This window comes from Populus nigra, chromosome 15 (genome assembly GCF_951802175.1).
Source record: "Populus nigra chromosome 15, ddPopNigr1.1, whole genome shotgun sequence".
Classification (NCBI taxonomy): domain Eukaryota; kingdom Viridiplantae; phylum Streptophyta; class Magnoliopsida; order Malpighiales; family Salicaceae; genus Populus; species Populus nigra.
In genome coordinates this window covers 2,437,808-2,465,129 of record NC_084866.1, presented here as the reverse complement: position 1 = coordinate 2,465,129, position 27,322 = coordinate 2,437,808, and the positions used below count along the sequence as shown (strand labels likewise).

General features: G+C 33.9%; 2 protein-coding genes across 5 annotated transcripts; both read right to left on the bottom strand.

Moving 5' to 3' along the window:
* Positions 1-226: 226 nt before the first annotated feature.
* LOC133673962 (probable 2-oxoglutarate-dependent dioxygenase AOP1) lies at positions 227-3,863 on the bottom strand. Its single transcript, XM_062094911.1, has 3 exons — positions 3,296-3,863; positions 879-1,203; positions 227-675 (listed from the first exon to the last, which is right to left on the bottom strand). The coding sequence occupies exons 1-3, from the start codon at positions 3,670-3,672 to the stop codon at positions 436-438; spliced, it is 942 nt and encodes a 313-aa protein (XP_061950895.1). The 5' UTR covers positions 3,673-3,863; the 3' UTR covers positions 227-435.
* A 5,504-nt stretch (positions 3,864-9,367) lies between these two features.
* Positions 9,368-18,187, bottom strand: LOC133674415 (transcriptional corepressor LEUNIG-like). 4 transcript variants are annotated; one of them, XM_062095502.1, is made up of 19 exons: positions 18,062-18,187; positions 17,666-17,770; positions 16,983-17,080; positions 16,740-16,849; positions 15,625-16,125; positions 15,430-15,524; positions 15,038-15,116; positions 14,880-14,955; positions 14,638-14,687; positions 14,171-14,482; positions 13,772-14,050; positions 12,955-13,197; positions 12,730-12,871; positions 12,308-12,417; positions 11,835-11,984; positions 11,366-11,521; positions 11,146-11,262; positions 10,183-10,389; positions 9,368-9,744 (listed from the first exon to the last, which is right to left on the bottom strand). In XM_062095502.1, the coding sequence occupies exons 2-19, from the start codon at positions 17,695-17,697 to the stop codon at positions 9,601-9,603; spliced, it is 2,901 nt and encodes a 966-aa protein (XP_061951486.1). In that variant the 5' UTR covers positions 17,698-17,770; positions 18,062-18,187; the 3' UTR covers positions 9,368-9,600. The 4 variants fall into 4 exon arrangements, with proteins under 4 accessions (XP_061951486.1, XP_061951488.1, XP_061951489.1 ...); XM_062095504.1 differs by having other exon boundaries at positions 12,955-13,182; positions 18,062-18,121; XM_062095505.1 differs by having other exon boundaries at positions 12,730-12,844; positions 18,062-18,119.
* Between the last annotated feature and the right edge of the window lie 9,135 nt (positions 18,188-27,322).

Genomic DNA, 27,322 nt, shown 5'->3' with positions numbered 1-27,322 from the left:
TTAACGAGGCCATTACCAAAATCTTTATTGCCAATATATAAGTCAAGAGAAACAATCACCATTATTGTTTCTGTTTTTTTTTTAATTATTTTATGTTTTTTAGGTATTTTTTGATAGTTTTTATATACACATGTCAAAAATATAAATATAAAAAATATTATTTTAACATATTTTCAATTAAAAAACCATAAATATCACACTATAAAACACACTATGCTAGTCTATATATAAAAAGCTGTGTATTAAAAAGAAAAGAAAAACAGAAATTACAAGCTGCCTTGATAGGATCTAGGCAAGTTTTCTTAAACATTTGCATGCACATTCACGACAGTAAACACATTTTTTTTTAATTATATCACAGTAATTAAGGCAATTAACATGATTAGCAACAAGGTATTAATTATAAAAGAGTAGTTGTGCGACCCAACAAAGTCTTCAAATGCCAGCATATATCTCCAACGCATCGTCACTTAGTTTGGAAACAAAGTAGGAGATATAATCTGAATAATTAAATGGCCTGTATTGAAGAGGATGCTCCTTGTCCACGAGTTCATCTGGCACCTCAACTACTGCTTCCTCCTTCGGCATTGAAAACAGTCCACATGAATACCTGTCTTTTTCCCCGCTAATCACCACCCTATGCCTTGCTGCGTGAAGTCTGCCATTGCTCCATGCCTAGAACACCAATATTGGTTACTACCTTAGCATAGAATTCGAGCCATGCATGTTAATTTAACTAATATATACTTTGGACAGTCGTTCACTTAGGTGTGAGGTGTTCTTGTCTATCTAATAGTGATTGTAATTCTGCAGTGGATCGATAAAACCCATTAATATATGCACATAATTTAAACTTAAATTTGATCGAGAGTTTTTACCTTGAGTGCGTCACCAACAACAGCTGTGAAAGCATTCTCTGGAACCATGACTTGAGCCCAATCTCCATTCTTGGTTTGAATCTCAAGACCCTGAACTTCATTTTGGCATAAAATGGTGATGGCATTTTTGTCGGTGTGAGCCACTAGACCGATGGACGAGTCCGTCGCACTTGGAGGAACTTTATACTTCATTATTCGAAATATACTGGTGGTTTCCTTAACGAAAGAGTCATAGAGCTTTTCAATGTCAAAGCTTTCGTATATCATTTTCATCACCAGAAAATTCAGTTCTTGCATCTTTGAGCTCATGCCATGGATGGTCTCACTACACCGCAAGAAAAAAAAATTAAAAAAAGTGGGACAGAAAAAATTAATAAATGCTGCCAGCCATGTCCTATTCGACACGTTCCATGCGTACTAGCTTTGTTTAATACAGCAAAGTCAACACTAACAGGATTATGCGGCAGAATTTGAGATCGGTCAGTTAAAAAAAAGTTGTGTTGACTTTTAGAAGAGCAAAATAAAGTTTGGTTGGTTCTATCTCCAGCAGCCTGGCTGACGACTCGGCTCAAGACTTGTTAGACAATCAACTTTGTGGATGGATTGATGGATATTTAATGAATTAACCAGGAATTATTGGGTTTTTTTAATAAAACAATATCATTTTGCAACACAGATTTTGAAGACTCCCTATTATATAAATTTATCTGCACTATGCAAGACTCACACAAAGTTTAAAAATTTGTGTTGACTTTTAGAAGAGTACTAAAATAAAGATTGGTTGGTTCTATTTGTAGCTCACGACTCGACTCAAGACTCGTTAGACAGGTCAACTTGTGGATGAGTTGATGGATATTTAACGAGTTAACCAGGAATTATTGGGTTTTTTTCAATGAAACAATAACATTTTGCAACACAAAGATTTTGAAGACTCCCTGTTATATACATTTATCTGCACTATGCATGACTCACACAAAGTTTAAACAATCATGACAGAAAAAATTGCTTTGAAAGTCCCATAAGGACTTCACAACCGTTAGATTATAATACTAGGTGGGTCATAGTAGTGAATATATAATCCAACGGCTGATGAAAATAGAATTATCCATATGGAATATTGCAAATTAAATTCAGGACTGTGTCTTGAGTACAGCAACTGATATTAAGACCAAATGGAATTTAATGGAACTTGCAACAGCCATAGAAAAAGGCTGATTCTACCTCTCAGGTGCTGATTTTTATTCTGCTAGGACATGTGCATGAGTTTTGAACACGAACAATCATTTTAAAGCTGGCATTGTAATAAATTCAATCTGTTTCAAAGGATAAGCCCCTAATAAATTATGCATTGGCAGCTAGCAAGTCTGTTTGGTAGCTACCATCATCATGCGTAAGTATTGCTGTTGATGGGACAAGAGCTAAGAACCACCATTCCTTAGTCTCAACAGGCTACTGTAAGATACTATCAAATACTATGATAGCTGTCTAGAGTATTTTGTGCTATTGCCACAAAAAATTTAAAATTTTGATGAATAACATAGTTCATACTTGCTGTAAATTCAAAATGCGATATATAAAAAAATTGTTACAGCAAAGAAATATTATGAAGAAATTTTAATATTTATTGGACTACTAGAATTTTCTAAACGATTAGGATTTGTTATGCGGTTTAGGATCTATTATAAATATATATTATATAACTTTATTTTGATATAATAAAAATAAAAATTCTTTATTTGTGGATATAAACACGTTACGTTAAATCTCTATGTTTTTTCTAGTTTTTTCTCTATTATAATATTCTATGATTGCAAGGGTTTTTCTGCACAACAATTTTTTTCATTTTTTCCCATTATAGGTGCTGTTCAGAGTTCAATCTCTCTTGATGGTGACTTGGGGTCTCTGGCCATGACATTAAGACATGTTTAGAGGTCAGAAGAAGAACAGCTGGAATATCCCAACCAAGAAAGGAAATTAATGATCTGAAAGGTGGTTTTGCAAGAAATTAATTAAAGAAGTGGGGCAATCTCTTTTTTGTGGGTGTCGTGATAAGGTTCAAGGAATTAAAAGGTAAAATTATTGAGAAAATGATCGTTTAGTGATGACTGATTATCCAATAATTAAGCCAAAAGACATAAACTTTACTTGCATGCTATAAATTAAGCCATTATGCGTGTTACATTTCCCTTAATTCCACAATTCAATTTTTCTTTTGGCTAGAATTGATCATGATTTATAACAAAGAGATCACTAATTAAACCTTTATCTGTAGCTGTGAATTTAATAATAATCTCAAAGAAATTAGCATCATTTTCGAACAATACCAGATGATTGTAGCTAAATTACATCAAGCTAGCAAAAACTTCTAACATGGAAACGAAACAAACATCAAGAAAGATGATGGAGAGTAGTCTTACCAGAAACTTGGGTTCCCTTCTGGCCACATAAGGTTGGTAAAAGCTTGAGAAGCGTCAAGAGTTGGAGCATCATCAACACCAAAGCTCTCATGAAAAGGAATTACAGGACAGTTACCTAAGTAACTTCGATATGGCTTAGGATTGACGTGCTTGTTCTTTGTCTCCTCAGGAAGATCAAACAGTGCCTTCAGGGCAACAAACATTTCTTCACGTAGGCTAGTAGGAATCTTATCATAAACCAAAAAGAAGATCCCGTGAGTCTCACATGCCTCTCTAACTTGGTTACACAATTCTTTCCACTTCTCACTCTTAACGTCTATGCCTGCCAAAGCTTCCTCAGAGATATCAAGAAATGGGATTTCGACCTTAGCTGCCATCTCTCTTCCCCTCGCTCCCTCTCTCTCTCTCTCGATATGTTGTTTGCTGGAGTACAAGTACTCTTAACTAGAGAGGCATATCTCATTAAATAGGAGAACAAGTTCAGATATGTCCAAAATTTTGGTTTTACTTTTGAAGAAGTGATTTGGGCACCCACCATATAGCTTTCAGTCCTTGCTTCCTCTGTAGCCAATAGGCTCAACTGTTCCATGTGTGAATGTCTCTCCATGTTTTTGGTTCCATATAGGTATGGTAATTAATTTGTAGAGATATTGTTTAATTATCTTAATCTTAATTAGAACAAGTAGCTAATAAATTAATTATGCATTATAAATTTGATATTAGTGTGGTGTCTTCTTCAAAAGTATAGGAAAAAGTTATAAAATTAGAATCTCTAAAAAACATGTGCATTATAAAATCATTAATCCATGTTATTAATAGATAAATCTTAATTTACACAGGTTTATACCTTCGGCTTGTGATAAGAGGAAAGAAGGCAAAGTCCCATCTACGAATCCGCTAGCTTGGCCTATATAAGTAAGATGTCAAAGGAAGTTTTCTTCACGCGTTTTACTGCAGTGTGGATAAAAATTAGATTTTCGTGACTTCTTAAATGTTATAGTTATAAATTTTAGATAAAACTATGAAATATTAAAAAAAAATTAATTCAATAATATTTAATTTTAATAATAGTTTACAAGGCTGTTTAAATAGAAGAAAAACATCAGTAAAATCCAAATTAAATTAAAAATCCTTAAAAAAAACCAAATATAACAAAAAAAAAAACTTGAACAATAACTTTCATGTTTTATTTGAAAGTCTTCCTAATTACAATAAATCTTATATTCTAAATTATATTTTAACATAGCTTTTAGATTATTTTTTTTAATTTCAACTCGATTTAAAGATTGAATAAGAAATTGTACTTATTTTATCAAACTCCGGCTAACATTCTTCTCAAACTTTTCAAAAACTAAAAAATCTTATCAATTTAAAAAAAAAAGTTCCCATGGAATTGAGGTTATTCCTTTATATATAATAGAGCTCAGCTCTAACAGATTGTAATTATTGGATAGTTGAGTTTGTGGGTGCTCCTACCATAAGTTTCTAAAGTGATTTTCTGGGTAGAGAGAGGCAGCAGATTTATGCATGTATTATCTTGTTAGGGTAGTGATGATGTTACTTACCATGAATGCATGCATTTTGCCATTTTTGCAAAAGCAAACTCTTTCTATTATACTCAAGGGCAGTGACACAGTACCAAGACAATAACGAGTTCAATTGCTTTCCTTTCAGTCCGTTTCAAGGACTTATTTTAAAGAATTAGAAAGGGGCCACCCATCCAACCTTATCTTGCCAATGATGCCTACAAATCTCTCCCATTTTTGTTTCCGCCATGCTTTGAAGATAGTGAATGATCATATTAAGTATACAAAACCCAAAAAGAGCAATTTAAAGCTATCATCCAAAATATTCCCAAGATTTTACCGAAGTTTAGGCGTGTGGGTTTTGTATGAGATCCACTAATTAATCCATTTTATTTACATATATATATATATATAAAAAAAAAAGTCCATTCACACATAATTCAAAACATTCAAAGTTATGATATGATGTGTTTTAAGAATAACTTAAAATTTAAATGCGCGAGGTCTATTAACTAATCTAACTATTTTATTGAAAATCAACTCAATTTACTAGTAAATCCAAGTACTTTGCTCTATTTATAAGAATGAAAATCACTATTCAATGAATGTATACGAAAAGGAGGGGATTGTAGGTCCCTGTAGTTCTCTACACTCAATTCATCGATGAGTTACAAGACCAGCATGAACAACCAAAATGTTCCTAGAATGCATATACATCTTAACAATCTTTGTTGGTCTGTACTTGAAAAGGTAGCACTCCCATGTTAGTTAGCCAGAGAGGTCTCTCCTGTAGCCCTACTGAAGGCATTCAATTCTGCCATAACGTAGATAATATAGGTAAGTGATAGTTTAGCGGTAAATTCGAGCTCAAGAGGTTGTGGAGATGGAGAGAGCCTTAAGTATGGTTGGTTAAATTCAAACTCATGGACACAGAGGTTTGATATGAAGTTTTGTAGCGTTGTCACCCGCAAACCTGAAAAGACAAGTAACCCTGATGGGGCATATATACAAAAACGATACATCAAGAATTGTGATCATTGAATGGCTTGGCAAGGCACATGGTACATTCTAGGCTATGTCCAAGTCACTTTCCTATAAATGGGAGCTAGGGCTCGATTGGTTCCCACTTCACAAGTCAGTTCGACCTCCCTGTATATGCAATTCCCCACAGTACTATTTACTGGGAAATAATGTGTTTTGGAAGAGAAAAAAGATCTCCTTAAGTTGTTGTACAAGTAACCCAAGAAGATGTTTGAGTCAAAGTGATTACATTGACATTATAAGGATTTGATTTCTTACAAGAAAGAAAGGGTGACTATAACTTGTCTCTTTCCATTTGTACCAAAGTGATGGCTGCATCTTTCATCAACTTGTGTGGCAACTAATCTCTCCTACACTCCTGCCCAAGGAAAGAAGATACGAGGGGAGGAAAATGAACCTAGTTCCTCGTTTATTACACAAGATATCGCCCACGTATACTCTTTACTTCCTTGCCAAAGTGAAGCCACTTTTAGCCATATATCTATATATGCTGATGAAGCTTTCTAATTTGTAGTACGTAGCTGTGTGTATGCGTATGTATAGGATATGTTCATGAAAGAGAGGAATTCAATCAAATAATTTGGCTCACAACATGGCAGATCATGCATGCGTAGCGAAGAATTTCTTGTGAAAAGTTGGCAATATTGTTTTGTTTTGCCTCATCAATTGCTTTATTAGACCATCGATTCGATAGCTCAAATCACAAAGTCAGAGTTCTGGTGTAGGATAGGATTTTATGTATGATTATCATCAGTGATTCATCATGTAGGGTGGGGTTTTTCCATTCTTAGAACATCCCCCACACCCCCATCATTCCTAACTGACATTGTTTTGTCAGCGTAGCTGACATGAATGTGAGATAAAGATTTAGGGTTCAGTCACTATCTGTATTGCCTAACCAAAGACATTGATTGTATGAAAGCTCTCCTACTTTGTATTTTTTTATCTAATCATGCAGCAATGAGCTCTCTCCCCCTGCAGACGATGTAGGAAGAAAATAATTGAAGTGGGAAATTGTTTAGAAGAAACAATTAAATACATTTGCAAATAATAAAAACACGAAGAAAATAAGTATAAAGCATACAATTTCAGATCTAAGCATGAAAGTTGCCCAGAATTATATCATTTTAGGTTTGAAAATGTTTAGCAATTATTTTCTATTTAGAAATATATTTAAATAATATATTTTTTTATTTTAAAAAAAATTATTTTTAATATTAAAACATTAAAATGATTTAAAAAGATAAAAAAATAATAATTTTTATGAAACGCGTTTAAGCCGCATTCCGAGACTACAGCTATTGCTTGTCAACAGGAATAAAGATCTCAATGCAACGTAACAAGAATACTCCAAAAGAATGCACTTAATTTCAATCAACACCTACAAACTAAAAATCTTATACATATTTTCTGTTTACAACAATGGAACTTTAAGCTAGAGAAAGGAAAACACATGAACAAATAGAGGGGGGGGGGATTTTATTTGTTTTTCTCTTTTCTACTTCTTCAAAAATAATAAAAAATAATTAATCAATTTTACATTTATTATAAATAATTTTAGACAATATAAAACTATGATCATGTCAAAATCATTTCTTGCATCAATCATTTCGAGTCATGTCCTTGTTGTCTTGGAAAAAAAGGGGGGATGAAATTTTTAGCTTGATGGCACGGAGATTTTAAAAAATTTAAATTTTTGTTTTTTTTTTAATTTATTTTTCATGATGATTTAGATTGTTTTGATGTATTGATATTAAAAATAAGATATATTGATATTAAAAATAAATTTTAAAAAATAAAAAGATATTATTCAAATATATTTTCTAGTAAAAAATATTTTAAAAAACAATCGCTATCACACTACCGCATATATTATTATATTTATGCAATTTTTTTCCTTTCTTAACACTCAACATTTTCTTCTGTAGTCTGCATTAATTAGGTAGCATTCTCATGTCTTTTATATGCTGAGACTAACTACTACTTTTTGTTCTGGTCTATTCATAAGATTCATGCAAGTTTTACTTCCGGCATAAGATTAGGTTGAAAAACTTGTCTAATCAAAGAACAAGAGAAGCTATGCCAGGCTAGCTTGGAAAACGAAGTACTACTTAAGAGAGGAGAAGGGAGAAGATATGAACTGACTGACTTGGAGCTATACAAAATTAACGTATCCAAATGGGCAACGCCATAGATTGCCAAATTAGGCAATGATTAGGTAATCTTGCACTTGCAGCCATTAATATTCCTTGGGTCTTTTTTTCATTTCGATCGACAACGAGGTTTCCTTGCATCTTGACGCAATAGGAAGATAAGAAAAGCCACCTTTTTTTCTTGTCACCTGGATTGAGTTTGTTAAGATTTTATCCATGCAAGGTCAAAGGTGGACTCTGTTCTTGTCAGTGATCATATCATACAAGTAATCTTTGCATAAACACAAACTTGAGTTTGTTCTGACCTAGTTCCTCCGGTATTGTCATTGTGATTACCTGTACATCGACGCGAAACAGAACAGTAAGAAGTGTACTTAGCAATGGAATTGTCTTGGCACATCCATTACTGCTCTCCATTTACCCTCGAAGGCTTGGTCGGATGACAAGAAGATTTGTTTCGTATTATTAATGTTATTACCTCCGGTTCAAATTCAAGAGGAGACTACGAAAGGGACGTGACTGGGAAAGACATGGCCTCGACATGCAGAAGCATGTTAAAACAAGAGAAAATTTAGCCCCAGACCATTTTAAATAAGTTATAGTTGGGACCGATGTCGTTGAACGCCTGCACAGCAGGTAACGCGATGATGGGGGAGCAATGACACAATTCTACGAATTTAGTTAGAAACAATCTTCAAAATTATGTCTATGGGCTTTCTCATTGTTTCCACTAGCCAAACCACATCAAGCCATATTGTGCGTGTGTGTGTCTATATATATATATATATACAGTATGCTGGCTGTTGATAGCAACTAGTCCTGGGAGGAGATGACTTTTGACTCAATAATGGATTACAAGATTTTTCTGCTTAATGATGAGATTCAAAGGCCCTGCACCCCAGGAGTGAATGCATACACTGCACTACCTGTGCCCTCTGCTCCTAAAGCTGAATGTTCGCATTTGGTCCCCACTTTCGAGGACTAGCGCACCAAAATACAACGCAAACATTCCCCACCTCTCACTCTCCCTATCCTCATGGACAAAGTGTGGATTTCAGCATCGGGCCCTCGTTTAGACACATTGAGACATTTCAGTCAACTAGCCAGTTGATTGCTGTGGTTTTTTGGCGACGAATGATTTGAACGCTCATGCAAAATTTTAACATTGAAATCTCCCTCACATTTCGCCCGTCATCAAATCAAACATAAAATGTTGAAATCAGAGAAACATGAACAGGGCATGAAGCAGTTTATCAAGGAAGAGAATTACGCTTTTACAAAGTGTAGTAGAAATGAACTGGAAAAGGTCCTGAGGATGCAAGTTTGAACCAGAAGATATGGCACCGGAAAACTATGAACAAGAACCATTTACTTCCTAGTAGAGTACAAATGGGAGTCTAGGACGCTTGACCATTGACTTTTTTGCAGTTATACAAGTGGCCATGTAACCGATACAACAACATATAAGGTTTGGTCTCTGGGGTTATGGTGACCTGATATTTAAATAGAACACAAAATGGGGAGATCGAGCAACCAAAATAAACAAGCTAAAAGCACTTGAACAACACCGAGAAACAATCATATATCATTTCCACAGTTTGACAAACTTATCATGACTAGCAGATGCAACCATCCCTGTAACAGTTGATACAGCCAATGCAGCAATTTGACCATCATGGGCTGCCAGAGTCATTGTCTTGTTCTCACTCATGTTCCAAAGCTCCAAAGACTGCAGTAAATGCCACAGATGCATATCAGAGAACCCAAAAAAAAATATAGTGCAGGTACTGAAAAAAGATATGAATAGAACCAAGTGTGAATGGCCCCTCCCAACTCAACGAAGGAAAACAAGAGTGGGGCAAGAAAAACATGACAAGAAAAGGCAGCATCAGAGTGAAGATGGGAATGGAAATATACAAAAGACATTAGAATTTTTCCCGGACTTCCAAAAAAATTTGCCCACCAAATATTAAGAAATTGTTTTCATAGTTTAAAATCTGATGTGACTTGACTTGGATCCAACATGAACAATCTTCAGGGTGGAGAACACCCCATAAAGTGGTGGTGAAGTAACGTTAGTGGAGAACACCCCCATAAAATTTTTATTGGTATCATTATTGTACAACTGTAATTGCAAAGTAGAAAGGACAAAGCAGAAATTACTTGCCTGGTAACAGCCAATGACTAGCAATGAAGGGAATGTAGGATGAAAAACACAGGAGTGGAATTCGTTGCCATTACAACTCAACTCATGAACACATTCACCCTCACTTCCTGATCCAAGCGTCCAGACTCTGACAGAGTCCTCACTGACAGACGCTAGATACTCACCAGAAGGATCCCAACAAACAGAATGGATTGCTTTAGTATGACCCTGCAGTTAGAAAGAGCAAAAGGTCAGCTACAACGCATGGAGAACGGAAAAATGGGAGGCACAAAATATTCATGAGCTCAGTAGACACAGAATCTGGAACAGTTTAAGCCAAATATGAAGGCAAATTAAAATATGAATATCACCAAGAACAATAAACATGCATGTTACACAAGAAAAGTATGCCACTTCTGTCACCATGACTGACAGGCAACTAAATCTGCAAAATGACTACAGCAAATAAACTATATCAGTGAGTCCACAAGATTGACTCCAGGAGGCGCCAATATTTATGAACACCAAAACAATTACCCAAGAAAAACATGCCACTTCTGTCACCATGAGTGACAGGCAACTAAATCTGCATTATGACAACAGTAAATAAACTATATTGGCGTGCACACAAGATTGACTCCAGTTGGCACCTATATTTATGAACGCCAAAACAATACAGTTAAATATTACTTCAACCTTCTGTGCATCCTGGTTTGTAGTGCTTTCAAAATTTTGAATGCAATGCAAAATAGGAGGGTGCGTAGATATATTTTAAAATGCTATTCACATCAAATGTCGAATATGAAAGAATACTAGTGCATTAATTTTGGAAGCCAACTGTGGTGTTCTATGCTCAATCATGTTTTAAGAATTCGAGTTAGCATTCATATTAACAGCTGCATAAATACCCAAAAAAGGTCATATACAAAAAAACTGGCATCAGATCCAGGTTCGGGCCACAGTGAAAGGAAACATCAAACTAACCTGTAACGAATGCCAACAAGTTTGTGTCTCAACATCCAGTATAGACACAACATTCTCAGTAGCAGCAGCAAGATACTTCCCTGCACGGGGTTGAAATCTCATCTGGGCCATACCACCCTAATTTAAACAACTATCATTCATCACAAACCAGAGAACTAAAAAAACCACCAAAACAAATCCACTAAATCTCGGATATCATAAACTGGCCTACAAGATCTACCTTGAATACTCTTGCACAGCTACCATTGGTAATACTCCAGTATCTTATTTCACCATCCCCATCACAAGAGCATATAAGATCATCTTTAGTTGGGTGGAAGTCTAGTGACATTACATTGGAAGAATGTCCAGTAAAAGTGCGGAGTGAGAAATTAGGCTGCAAAAACCGTTGTTAAGTTTATAAAAAGATATATACGATGGTGCAGCAGCATAAGGATTCAACAAAGTCACATCCTCAATTTGAGAAAAAGATCTTATTGCCATTTCACAGAGGAAATGAATTAGCATACTATGGATCCACCAATATGAAAATTACTTATTCAAACAAATCTTTATGAGAGAAGACATCTGTTTATTTACATTCACATTGCAAAGGAAGTTGCTCAGAACTAAAACACTCTCCGTGAAAAAAAGACAAATAAGAATTTGCTGCAAAGAACTGAGTCATTAAGAAAGAATATCATACTAACATTGTCAGCATCCCAAACCCTAACAGTTTTGTCAAATGATGATGTTGCAAGACGTGACATGCTTGGGCTGAAACGGACGTCAGTAATCAGAGATGTATGTTCGTCAAGGGTAGCTTTTGACTTTAAATTATCTGTGTACCACAATATAGCCTGTATCATAAACCATCAGACAAACAATTAACATTGTATTTTGGGTCGGTATAAAACAGCCAAAAGAATGCCCATTTTCCTGTTTCTCTAGTCTATAATACACAAGGTATTGAATTCCACATTTTGGGCAGGCACATCAGAATTTCAAGCGACCATTCAAGACATTTGCTTGATAACAAATGAGGCATCAAATTTTCCCATAGATTTTTAGTTCTCAGCCTTCAAAAAGGTTTTTGTTTTATATATATTTTTTATAAGAGACCTTCCAAAAGGTTTAATTTACCCAGAATTAGGATTATAATGCCAGATATTTTGAGACTTACCCTTTTATCATGGCCGCCACTAGCAAGCAATTTCCCGTCTGATGAGAAATGGCAACAGACTACTTTACTTGCACTTGCTCTAACAGAATTTACTTCAGTAAATGTGAATCCTGAAGTCACATGCAAATTCTACACTCAGAGTAAATCATATTTCATAAAAAGACAATTTTTATAACATGTTTGGCATGTCATTAAATTTTACATGTACTTGTCAATCCAAGAAAAAACAAAGAAACATAATGAGGCATATCATTAACGATAACCAGTGATAGTTCAAATATCTATGAACAATCTGCTACATACATTATTGCATCATATTTCAGAAATGTATCTACACAATGTTGACAACAAGACAACAAGATTCAGGAACCGAAGTTCGAGAAAATCTTATCTAAGGGAAAATCAGGCCTTCATTTAAACACCTTTGCTCACATCCATACGAGGAACCACATCTCTAGGGTCATTATCATCAGGGGATAAAAAAGAATCAACATTGTCCTCAAGAGATCCATCCTCCACAAAACGATCCATATCAGCCTGCAATTCAAGATCTTTGTCATCCCACTGCCAAAATGGAATACCAATGAGATTTCAAGCAAGGAATTTTCAATTACTTTACCAATAAAAAGGATGAAAAATTTACTCACCAATTGATTCGATGGTGATGTAAGGGTGCCCGTACCATCTGCCCCAAACATAAAAGGCTTAGAAGAACCTCCACCATGAGGCAAAGCAGGCATTGAGATCACATCTCCAGGTGTGTGGGTAGAAGGTGTTGAAGGAGCTGAACTTGGGGAGGGTCCTGCTGTATTTGCAGTTCCTGAGCTATTGGCAGGACCAGAAGATGACACTGGTTGTTTTCTCTTTCTCCCACTCTGGTTTTTTGAAACCTTAAAATGCAACAAGGAAAACCATGTTAGGAACCTGCACAGATTGGCATACTGCTTTTAAAATGAACAAACTATTGTGCAACATCTCGAAAAGGCAATAGAATCTCAGTTTAAGACCAGGGGGATAGCAAAAATCCAAGACAAGAAAGTTAACCCAGATACAGGGAGAAGTCAAAATGCCTAGTTCAGAACTACTGTCATGGAATGAGTATAATTGGTCTCCAATAAATAAATGGAACAGCAATTGCAGTCAACTTGGCACCCCATTAGCCAAACTATATTGGCTGTGTTAAGCAACTTTTGTCCAAGGGGCGGGATACTAGAGAAAAGAGACACAAATGTTTGCACGCTAAGGCATCACACATAATTAGTATTCAGTAAAAAGTTTGAAGCAATTGAGATCTAGAATAATACCAAAATAGTTCCAACAAATGTATCTAGAAATGTTAATAGCTGGTTTAAAGAATCAAGGAAACATAATAACCCTGCACCACCAATAGTGCAATCAAAAGGATGTCATGTGGCCAGAGCATCAGTTATAAAGGTGTATTAGAGGCAACCTAAAAGGACAGACCTGATCGTTTCCTCGAAAAGAGTTGGACATGCTACCGTCGACGTTGACACTAGCAGCACCCCCCATCTTATCTTGCGGGTGAAGATTGTGACTTGAACTCTGTGATTGCTGATTTGAAAGCACGTGCTGCTGAAGCTGCTGCTGCTGTTGCTGCTGCTGTTGCTGCTGCTGCTGCTGTGGATTGCTGCTCTGTTGTTGTTGCTGTTGCTGTTGCTGTTGCTGTTGCTGTTGCTGTTGCTGTTGCTGATGCTGATGCTGCTGTAACTGAGCCATTTTTATCTACATATGAAAGCAAGTTTCTTCCAGAATATTAAATTTATGGGGAAGCAGTAGAAACTAAGAAAGACATCAAAATAAATTGAACTACAGATTAAAAGTAAATTCACAGAATCATTGAACCTTAATCAGCATATCTGTCTCTCCACGAGAAAAAAGTGGGCCCACAGTTTGCAAAGGGGATCCAACATTTGGAACAACATCACCAACAGAATTTGTAAGGCCATCCTTTCCAAGGCTCATAGTCCGGTTATTGATAAACATTCTCAGCCTTCTACTTTCATCACTAGCAGCTGGTGATGTTAAACTTTGTTGTGCAAGCATTAGCTGTTGCTGGTGTTGTGGTGTTAACATCTGAAGTTGATGAAAGGGCTGAGGAGCCTGTATAAAAGGCTTTTGTTGCTGAAGAAGCCCTGAACGAAGTTGTTCCAATCCCTGATGAGGAAGTAGAAGGTTAAACAGCAATTGGTCAAACATGCACACGCATTAACAGTAAGCATGTTACTTACAATTGTGAATACAAAATTAGATCATAATCATGCTTGTAGAGAGTAGGATTTTCAGGAACAATTGAAACAGAGAATACTTACAGTGAGTGGCCATCCTTTTAAAGTCAAATTGTTACCACCTTGATTTGATCCTGAAAAGCAAGGACCTAAATGTTAGCCACAGATTATAATGAGCCACAGCTTACTCTCAATTAGAAAGATAAAGGCTCTGAATTAAAGATCAATTAGTCTCATAAGTGCAGTAGAGTGCTATTTGCTTCTCAAAAATCAGGATGAAACAATCATAATGGCTTGAACAGGCAAAAACCATTAACAAAGCATACCATGAATTCCTATCAATGATCCTTCTGGACCAGCAGCTCTAGGATTCAGCACTGGATTGATCTCACTCTTTATGTCCTGATTCCATACCAAACAAAATTTAGAACAATTGAACAATAAGAAAATCTAAAATGATGACAAAACCCTATGGAACCCATACTGGTGTGGACCCTGGCAATTGCTGATTTCGAGCCTGGACCTGTGGGGACATTGCACCGGAAGCACCATGCAACACTTGCCTAAAATTAGATTATACAACATATCAAGTTTTCTAAATCAATTATAGGATTTAACATATACAGCGCAAAATCAGTGAGTGCTTATTCAGACATATGTAATAGTTGAGATTGTTTAAAATTCAGAGTTGCAAATCCAAATAGGCTTTTATTTATTCAAAAGAAACAGAATAACTAAAGAGAATTTGCAAATGATATGAAATCTATGTATTTCATATTGAATGCTGCATGAAAACCATATATAGTTTTAGTTTTTGTCTATCCAAAAGTTCAAATATATGATTAAGCAATAAAGGTGAAGGGAAGAGAAAAGCACTCTGAAGTCTGGCCATTCGCTGCAGCAGCAGCAGATTTCAAAATCGAGGCATGATTTGGATCCAAAAGATGCCCTACATTCTCACCAAATCTTTGCTGTAAAGTCAAGTTTTGAAAAATGCCAGTCAATGCACCAGTCATAAAATCAAACTTAAGAAAATTAAAACGAGAAAGGAAGAAAAGGCCAATCACCTACCTTCATTGCAGCATCTGCCAAAGAATCCCTCTCCATTGGTAATTTTAATTTTTCCTCGTACATCTTAGTAGCCATTGCATTAGCAGTTGCAGCATTTTGGCGCATGAGAGGATCATTTCCCACAAGCCCATTTGTAGTACCATTTAGGAGGTGGGCACCATCCCTTCTCTGCTGCTGTTGATGCTGCTGATGCTGCTGCTGTTGCTGATGCTGCTGCTGCTGCTGCTGCTGCTGCTGTTGCTGCGGCTGATGATGCTGCTGCTGATGATGCTGCTGCTGTTGCTGTTGCTGTTGCTGTTGCTGTTGCTGTTGTTGGTGTTGTTGTTGTTGGTGCTGCTGCTGCTGCTGCTGCTGAGCATGCCTCTGCAACATGAGATGTTGCATTTGCATTTGCTGTTGTTGTTGTTGCTGCTGCTGCTGCTGCTGATGTTGTGGTTGTGGTTGTTGACCTTGCTGCTGCTGTTGTTGCTGCTGCTGCTCCCTTGCTTTAATCAACTGAGTCTGACATTCCAATATGTCACAATTTTCCAATGAGAACAAAAGGTTAATACTTCTATTAAATTTGCAGCAAAGATTTAAAGTTTAAACCTTCAAAAGCCATGTTCCAATTGCACCGACTGGCTAATTCAGTTGAGGGTTTAAACAAGTATACATGTCTACAACTATTTGACAAAATCCCAAACAACAACCCCCCTGGACCAGTAGTTGGCTGAAGTTTACACCACAGCACTGGCAATGAGCAGTTCATCCAACTACAGAATCCACAGCTAGTGAAGATATTGTTGCACTTTTTGGCATCTCAGCAGATTTGGAATGCCACATCAATTTATCATACTATCCAGGGGAGGAGTCTAATCTTGGTTTCAAGAACAAGGTTTCACTGCACACAGAGGAGAAGCCTCACCAAGGTATCAATTACTTGGGTCCACCAAAAATGTAAGAAATTCTGAAAATAATTTTGCAGGCAGCAATATGATACTCAAAGGAAAGACGTCATCGATTTGTCACTTTAATGCCTCATGGTAATCACCACCTTCCTTTTCTCTCTAGCACTCATAGATACAAATAAACCTAATGAAAATAATGAGATGCAGCAGAAGAGCCTGAAAACCAACCTCAATGTAAGACGCAGCAACCTCTGAGTGCTTCTCATTGGTCCTTGCAATGAATATATCCCAGAACACTGACCACCATTCAAAGAGAAAGCCTCCCGGTGCATCGATAGCTAGACAGCCACAGTAAAAATTCAAAACCACTTAAGAAATTAGAAACAAAATTATAAAAATATATATATATAACAACGGAAGCCAGCATAAAGGTTTTCTCTTGCCCTGAATCATAAATCCAAAAACACTGACCTACAGGATCAGATGACACTTTTCCTTCAGCTTGAAAAGCCTGAGCAGAAGCCTTCAAGTCTCTTTTTACCAAATAATCATGGATATACACATCTAACCTGTTATTTATCCAAAAATTTACTCGATTTCACTCATATCAAGAAAAATAAAAGTAGGCTTCACCAATCCTAACAGCTGCGAACAGAATAACAAGTACAAATCCAAACTAGTCACCCAAATCAGACATCATAGCGAATCTTGGGAAGAAAAATGTATAAATGGACAGAATCCAGACCAGAAATACAAGATTCCCGAATGTTATAAAAAAAAAGGAAGTAAACCAGCAACCCCAGTGATTAAAACTCAAAACTACATACTATCTCATTTTATTCACACAAACGAAGAATATAGTTAAACAACAAAGTGCTTACACACTAAATACAGTACAAATTCAATTTACTAACCAGTACGAGAAACACAAACCCTAGAATACTAGTAATGTACATGTAAGTAACATAAAACAGCTTCAAAGAACAAAGCTTTTGTCCAGAAACGACCATAAGAAACAAAAACCAGAAAAACCCACATCCTAAAAACCCCAATCAAGAACAGAAACATGAGAGAAAACGGCATTAAAACAGAAAAAATGTGAACTTTTAACAGTGAAGAGAGAATCTTCAACTATATTTCAATAAAGAACTTACATTTTATCAGCTTCCCAGTTGGTTTGAGACATGTTTTTGAATTCTAAACAACTGTTATACAATAATGTCTGGATTCTTACACACTGCTTTAGCTCCTCTTTGCCTCTAAAAATCCCAACCCAGAAAATAAAAATAAGAAATTCATTAGTGCAAAAAACTTTACTTTCAGTATACAAAATCAATTAATTTAATAGAACCCGGAAAAAAAGGAGTTATAAAGTTGCTAACTCTTTTGTGATAAAAAAGAGCAATGAAGAATCTATCAGTGCAAGATTGGAAATAGAACCTCTAAATTTAGAAAGAAATTCAAAATAAATATTTGTTAAAATTTAATTGAATAGAACCAAACTCAAAAATTAAAAAAAAAAAAAGAATATGAAAGATTGATAGAGATACCTGAAATCCCAAAATAGAAAATTATATTTTTTTCCTTTTTTTTGAGACTTAATAAAAAAGAAAAATTATATCTGTAGATTTTGGTGGATTGCGAGTTGCTATTGCAGATATCATAATGACTTTAGTTGGCGGAATTTACTGATAAACCCCTAGACCTTGTCTATTTCATGTCTGAATCGCTAGTTTCCAGGCAGCCTTGTGGTTGAATGACTTAAATACCCTTGAACATTAGCAAAGCTTCTCGTAATTCTGGTACATTAGTTGTGTATTTGTCAGAATAAAAAAGGAGTTTTGTGTAATTTAATTGTAATGGACAATTCTTGCACCATTTCACTGTAGACACTTGTGGTTTTTCAATTTATGAATGACCCATGTAATTTCGTATTTTGTAGATGTTACCCAAAACTTCTAGACTTCCTTCATCAACGTCCTCCATGTGCATTCATAGAGGGTGGTAGTCTTGCTTTCAATTGTGAAGAAATTATTGCATAAATATCTTAGGTGGAGACAATTATATGTTATCTATGTGTTTTATATTTTTTTGGTCTTTAGGAATGATAAAATAGAATTGATTTATGTAATAATTTTTCTCGTCTCTAAGAAAATAAAGATTTTTGTAGTGCTGGGAATGCTTTTCTAGAGAGTCAAGGATGAAATTGTAATTGCATTTCAAGAAACTAAAAAAAAAAAATTGTTTAGAGTTGTTTTATAACATATAGTTAAATATTTTTATTTGTATGTAGTCGGCTATGTTGTTATTATCATTAACTATAAATTTAAAACATGGAGAATCTACTATGCAAAATATAATGTTAATCCCTTTACATTATATTATGGTTTGTAGTGCTTTATTTTTTGTTCCTTTTCTTTTTTTTAATTTTCTCTTATTAGACTAAATCATAGGTTGATCCAGTGGGGAAATATAAGATTGAAAAATAAAGGACTAAAATAAAAAATACAGAGGGAATAAGTGGTTTTAATAAAGTTTAGGCTAAATGTTTATTATAGTCTCCATACTTTTCAAATTATAAATATTGAACCCCTTCAATTTTCAAGATTTAGGGTAAAATCAATTCTGGTCTCAAACTCCATTTTTTTTTTATTTTTTTAGTCTATGGTTTAAAAGAAGTGAGAGAAAGTCGCTGGAATACTACATTGGAGAGAAAAAAAAATTATTGATACCGATTTCGACCACAAAAACAATTAATATTAATGTCAAATTGTTTCATTTGATGAAGGGAGTTTATATTAGATTTATTTTACCTTAAAATTACCTAGAAAAACAAATATGAGCTCCGTAATATTTTTTGTTTCGGGTTGATTCTGGGTTTTTTAGCAGTTTTTTGAGATCATAAATGAGTTTATCAAGTTGCTTATAATGTTTTATTGGTGTTTTGGGTCAAAATAGGTTGAAGAATTGGTTTTTGGGTCGAAAAACTTCTCCTCTGATTTTCTAGTGGATGGAAACTAGGCAATATCAGACTACGAGTCGTTAGCCTTAGCTAACAACACGTCATCTAACATTTTTTTTCAAAACAAATCAAGGCTAAAAACATGTTGTTGCCCTATCAAAAACCAAAAAAAAAAACATTAAAGAATTAAGAGCACGTGTATAATCCTGTAAGCCCACGCGTGAACCCTTATTAGATGGGTTAGGTATTGTTGGGTCTAGCAAGTCTTTTTTTAAATATTATTTTTTTAATTAATGCTTCTTTTATATGTACTTTTTTCAAAATAATTTTTAAATTTATATTTATATTAATACCCCTTCTCTCCTTTTATTTTATTTTTTATCTAGTCTCTTTTAAATTGTGGTTATTTTCTAGTTATTTTGTATTCATTTAGTTTTTTGAGAAATTGTTCTAATTCATCTACAATTTTTTATATTTTATACAAATAAATTTTATTTTAAGAAATTAAAAATATTTATTTTTGATAATATTTTTAATATGTGACCTTGCAAAATATTTTTTTTCTTTTATTTTATTTGATCAATTTTATGTTTGTCTATTTTTATTAATATTTAATTAAAAAAATCTATTTTTGTGAATAAATTCAATAAATACAATCGTGTCAACGATCTGAGTTGCGAGACCAAGGATAACCTTATAGAAAGTCAATCAAAACAAATCATGAAAATCAATTTTAAATCAACCAAATGATGAATGATGAAATAAAAAAAAATAAAGAATTCAATAAAACCCCTATTTTAAAGGATAAAATTAAAAATTAATTAAAAAAATCAAAGAAAAAGGCGTCAGTGGCCCACCACACTTGTTTTTTGTTGAGTTTATTTCTTATATTTTTCTCGAAGATTGAAAATTGAGCAAAAACAAAAAAACACTCTTGAACCAAAATAAAATTTTAAAAAACTTGAAGATTGACCATGCATTTCTTCGTGTTTTGCACTATGGTCCTCTAACTTTACGTTTTGTCTTTCTAATTCAATTGAAAACTTTATCCGAAGAAATAAGGCCATAAAAGAATCAAATTACAAAGAAAAAAAAATTCTAATGATGAAATTAAATGATAAAATAGAGTAATTGTTAATTTCTGCATATCATGCACACCTACAATTATTCATAAAGTAATTTTTAATAGTATTATCAAGACCTCAAATTTTATTTGAAAACTATGACATTGTTAAATATTTTTTTAAAAAAATATTATAAGACTTTTATTTGATTTAAAAAGAATCTTATTCCAACATAATAAAAAATTAAAGGATCATTTAGAAAAGACGAGGTGCCCTCGGGTTCAGAGAGACGGGCTTGTGTGTCCAGCCTTTAAAAAAAAACAAGGGCAAAGCCTTCTTTTTTTGTAATAAGCACACAACCCGTCTTCCCCAAGAACAAATAAGAAACTATAGGGGTTATTTCAAAAATACCAAAACCAATGTGGCTAGATATAAATTGAGCTATGGCATGTGTTCTTCAAAATCTCATGACATTAAAGAAGATATTATGGTCAATAAATATGTAAAGAAAGAGCAGAACCCTACTCTTCGTCCATTTAATATTTCGGTGGGTCCAATTATTGTAATGTTCATACCAATTTGATGAATGAATTCATCCTTTGATATAATAAATAGAAAGAAGTTTTGTTTGTGATTTTCTTATAGTTTGTTTCATCTCCTGAAAGGGAAGAAGTGAGTGCACATTTTGCTACATTTATTCCTTTTCCTTTTCTAACGAAACACGCCCACTTGTAATTAGAGGTGAGCAAAAAAACTGAAAAACCGAAAAAATCAGAAAAAATAACTAAAAAAACCAAACCGTGAAAAAAAACCGATTTAAATTTTGGAAAAACCGACCAGTTCGGTTCGGTTTTGGTTTTATAAGCTCGAAACTGAAAAAACCGAACCAAACCCAAATAAAAAAACCCAAGCCAAACCGGAAAAACAGAGCCAAAATGGTTTGAACCGGTTTTGTCTTAAAAAACCGAACCGAACCGGTTGGTTTGAACCGATTTTAGTTTTTTTTAAATTCGATTTGGTTATTTTTTTTGATAAAAACCGAACTAAACAAAAAATAATCACTCCTACTCGCAATTTACTTGTTCAATGATAATTATTAATTACATTCTTTGGTTTGTAGCTATGCCATTAATTGATTTATAATTGCTACTTGATGTTAAAATTATGTTATTTTTATTCAAATACTTTTAATTTTTCTTTTTCGTCAAGAGGGTTCAAAGAAAAAAAATTGCATCCACATTTATATCTTTCTTAGTTGATGTTCTTGCTTTTAATGTTTATTTGAAAATGTGGTGCAAGATATTTTTGTAAAAGTATATTTAATTAAAAATATATTAAAATAATATGCTTTTATTTTTATTTTAAATTAATTTTTTAAATTGTTTTTATATAGTAATATTAAAAATAAATTTTAAAAAATTAAAAATATTATTTTAAAAATATTTTTAAATAAAAATATTTTTTTAAAAAGACAACACCCTACAATCAATCCATCTTCATCATTGTTTTTCACACTGTTTGTTTGGTGGAAAGATAATCTTCAGCATATTTATCCGTTAAAGGAGTTGAAAATGTGCTTTGGAACCAAACAAGCCCTTTTAATATTTGGAAATCTTAATTTATTGCTCGAGGCGCATGCAAATACAATATTGAAATCATAATGATATATTTGATTACCGATAAAAAAGTAATAATAACAATAAAGAGCGGTCACTGGACAGGTGTCATCTTCAGCCACAAACCTGTCACTGGGGACTTCCAAGAAATTTAGGCTTAGCAAAATCAAGATACTTAATCAGCATATTATGATTTAATAATTTGATTAGACTAAGTGATGATGGCGAAATTGCAGAGAAATGAAAGGGAACGAAGGAAATGACCAGATTAGTCAACTCATTAGTTTCATTTCACTCTCTTTACTTTATTGCTTACACGGTTTTTTAAAAAGTACTTTTTTTAGATATATATTAAAATAATTTTTTTTATTTTTTAAAATTTATTTTTTGATAAAAATCACTAAAATCATTTAAAACTATAAAAAACTAATTTAAAACAAAACAATTTTAATCAGGAAAACAAATACACCGTGAGTCAATTCTAATGATCTCCTCATTTTTTTTATCGGAACAAAAATTAAAGCAATATAATATTTTTTTATAATTTTGATACATGAAGAATTAAAAAAATATTTTAATATATTTTTAAATAAATAACACCATAATTGCCAAACACACACTATCAAGAGAGGATAGAAATAACAGAAAAAATAAAATAAAAATTCTTGCACGGATGAAATTGACTTTTGGTAAGAGGAGAAAGGAATTTGCACATGCTTTATAAAGGCAAGTCACTGTACACTAACCTAGCCCAGTCCTGCCTTGGTTGGGCCGTGATGTGCTTTTAGTTTGCAAACTTTGGCCCACAATGAATGGGTTGGGCCGTGAAGTGCCTTTTGTTTTATTTTATTTTTTCCTCTTGAGGATAAGGATATAATCAGGTTAGTTTGAGCATTTAAAAGAATAAAAAAAGGTATCTTGAGGGAGCTAATAGATTAAAACAAATCAAAATCACAACATTGGGTAAATTAGGTTGATTTAGGTATTGTTTTTTTTTCTATTATTATTTTGTTCTTTAGGTTAATTAAAAATTAACCTTCAATATTTATTTTGATTTTTTTATTAAAATATCATCGTGTATATATCATCGTATTAATATTTAAAAATCATGTCGAATAACATGAATAATATTTTGAGTTTATGATTTTATTTATTTTATTAGAAAAGATATTGGCAAACATTTTTCACACATTAGAATAATTGATATGATACAATTCAGAAGACCTAAAGTAAGTCAATCCTAGGTATCCCTCGTTATAATTCAGATACTCCCAAGATTATTATGTTCATCGAGTAACTTGTTGTTTTTCTTTTCTTTTTACAGGCCCACTGTCTAAGCAATCCAGTACTCTCCAGTCTCACCTCAAAACAATTGATCGTTATCAGAAGGTGACAATGTGCATGGGAAAAAGGTTCTCCCTAGCTATATGTTGTTGTTTCATGGCTTAGACTAGCTGTGGCCTGTGCTGCGTACACAGTACGTACACCCAACACAATCCAAACTAATTAAGTTTCTGCTCGATTCCAAGTTGAAGATAGAGAATAAGATGGCCATTAATGTAAGGTCTTCGTCTTTCTCGTTACTCCCACACAAGTTTTGGCAAAACAACATGCGAAAACGTTACAATGTCTTAATTTAAATTGGAGGTTGCAGACGAGGGAGCGAGATATTGAAGCATTTAGTCAAGGAAGGTGGGCACTGAGAGGTCTCTCTCTCTCTCTCTCGCGAGCTCGCGAGCTGGTATTTACATTTCTACACTGTTGTCAGCTAGAGAAGGGCTGCTACAAAAGCAACATACCTCTGAGATCAGGTGGGCCCAATTGAATCAAGAAGCCAAGGGAATGAATTCTTTGGGGACCTTTCTCTGATATCATCATCATCATCTCATCACTACCACAGATTTAAAATGTAAAACAAAATCAACAGTAAATGACAGAAAATAAGGAATAGTTTTGTCCTCTGCCAAATGGTATAGTGTTCATAAATTTTTCACTAGTAATATTGCATGGAGCAATATGGCATGCATGCACAACAATCAGATGTTTGATTAGTACATTTGCATGCCATGTCATGCCAACCTATACTTGCATAGATACGCCCCCCTGGCTACTGCATGCCATCAACCCTAAGATAATCTCAAGAACCCAGACACCTTCCATCCATGAAACGTTCCGCTCACGCTCCCAACCTCCCTCCACAGAATATATCCAGGTAATTTATTGATATTGAAATGAAAAGCTCCTTGCAATATCAACTGTGGTGCTTAGTGCCATTTTCCCCACCGTTTGTCTTGGAAAAATTCTACTCGTTATCTTGGAAAGCACAAAGATTTTGAAGGTTAAGTTAGACTAAACTCTAAGAAACAACTCCACATTTATATTGGGATTTGATTTTTTTTTCCTTGCCTTCATCTCGTCCTGCTACAATATTCTTTCCCTGTATATCTTTTTTGGTGTCTAATTTTCTATGCTCAACAAAGGCATGCTTATCGGATAAGGGACACAATAAATGGCAGAGAGAGGAGAGAGATCTAGAGAGTGTTAATGTTTTCTTTTAAAAAAAATTTAACTTAAAAATATATTAAAATAAAATTAAATAATTTAAAAACACTAAAAAAACTGGGGAATCCGTCTCTCCCCCTCATACAGCAGTCCTTTCCATTCTGCCAACAAGATTTTTGGTGGATGATCGGTACTGATCAGTAGGAAGCAAAAGAAATGACGCAAGATTCTCATTACTTGTGAAAACGCGTGCTTGGAAGCGTGTGATGTGGATTTCGAATTCAATGCAGAAGCTCCTTCTTCCCAACTTGGACTTTTCCTTCCTCCATTAGTCCATTGTCTTACGGCGGCAGAGAGAGATAGAGATAGGGGCCGAGGCTTGCATCAGCAGCAGCAGCAGTACAGAGAGAGAGAGAAAAAGGGTTTAATTTCTTTGGTTCTGGTAGAGAGTAACAGAGAGGAGATCTATCAATCCGTTTCTGAAAGCTTCGTACAAATAGTCTATGAAAAGAGGGTCAGAGCCCCATCATTGTCTCAATTATCAGCCTAAAAATTACAGAGATAGTACTAGCTATCCAGTATACTGTATACTGTATAACACTCAGCACCACCACCCCTCCCGAACGTACCTTGGCTGAATATATTCACATCAACACCTGTGGGAGCTGCCTCGGCAAGACTGCAAAGGCACCGCTGTTTACATATATTCTTGTTATACTTTCGGTTCGGATGTAGTCTTGCGGATTCTTCGTCGTGTTCTAGAATAGCTTCATCGTATAGATTCGGTAACCAATATCGAATCATCTATGGAACCATTTCGAAAAATACTATCCCTTTCATTGCCCTTTTAGGGATATTTTTCAAAATTTGCACAATTTGTTATTTAAAATTTTTGACAGAATAACAACTTTTAAAAAATATTTGGTGAGAATACATATTTTTACATTATCATGCTTTCAAAAAGTGAGAAGATAAAACTTAAATATGCTAGCTCAATTAGTTGGCTGATTGATCTAGTTATATGAATCAATCGATCATTTTATATAAAAATTATAATTTTATGAATTTTTTCTTTCAAATATGTTTTATGAGTCAAAATATGTATCTCTGTCTAACTTGTAGACTAAAAATTGGCTATAACTTTTGGTCAGGTTTAGGTCCAAGAGGAAGATAGCCTAACAAATAAATTTATGGACTAGTTTGACAGGTTTCGGTCCAAGAGGAGATTTGATCATGTCGGGTCAAAATAACACCTCAAAAAGGTTATAACTTTTGATCCGATCGTTGGATCGCGTTTAAATCTTTACAAGAGTTTTCAGAGGCTATTTTCCTTTTGAGTAGTCACAACGTCGCTAAACGGATCGTGAAATATTTAGATATAAAAAATCTCATTGAGGCCCTTTAATTTTAATAGTTTTGAGACTTTCCTTATTATTTTTGGAACCAATCGACCGGTTTCATTGATCATTACGAACCGGTTAACCCGTTAGCCCTGAATTTAATAATGTCGTGGTTGTGAACCACAACATCAATTAAATTCTTGTTGAGGTTTCCAACCGTGACATTTAATTCATGTCGCGGTTAAAAAATACAATATTTAATTAAATATCACGGTTTAGAACCGCGACATCTAAAAATAAACTATTTCATAAAAAAATCTTGCTGCTATATTAATCGGCCAATTATTGTTTTGATTTTGTGTGCTAATTGCCCTGACCAAAATTTGTGATCCAACATAATAACTAATAAAATAATACACACACACACACACACACAGAGGCAAAATTAAGTTTCTTTTGAATTGCCCCCAGGCTTAGAAGAATTCTTTTTAAGCTGGTATGTACTTTTAGAACTTAGAGGCAAACTAAAGGAGGAGTGTGATCATACTGCTTGCTTTAGCGGATTAATTAGAGCTGGCAAAGGTGTTGTTGCGTATGTATAACACACAAGTTACTATCCAAAAAAAAAAAAAAAATTGAAATCCAAGAGACAATAATGCTTCTGGTTATAGAGATGAATATGAAAATGAGTTTTTATTTTTGTTTTAGAAACGGTTTTTAATCAAATTTTTATTATTCTAAAAAAAGATAAAAGAGAAAAATAAACACAGAAACAAGTTACTTTTTTACAAATCCTTTTTAAACATTTTTAATTTTTATCTTTACATTCATATCTAGATAGTTGATTATAATTAATTTATTTTCCAATTTCAAAACTAGAAAATGTAAAAAAAATCATGAAAAATACAATAGATTTTAACCAACAATGATGAGCAGATGGAGGTTGAATGATCATAAAAAAAAATGTATTTCTGATAATATTATTATCCTTCATTTCTATCTATGTTAGATCTTTACTTTGTGTTTGTACAAATATTTTATTTGAGACATAATTGATTTAATTAATTTTTTTATTATTAAATATATTTGAAGAAATGATTTAATAACCGTTAAATCATAATTTAATTATATTATTTTAATATTATATTTTAAGTTAGCTAAAGAAAGACTTTTTCAAACTAAAGTAAAAAAATTTAACAAAAACTCTAAACCGAGTGGGGTTTTCACTGTAGCAGTAAACATTATTTGTTGTAGATTGCTACAGTGAAATTACTTTTTTGCTCCTGCGTTGAAAAAAAAATATAATGATATTGAGGGTGTTCTGATC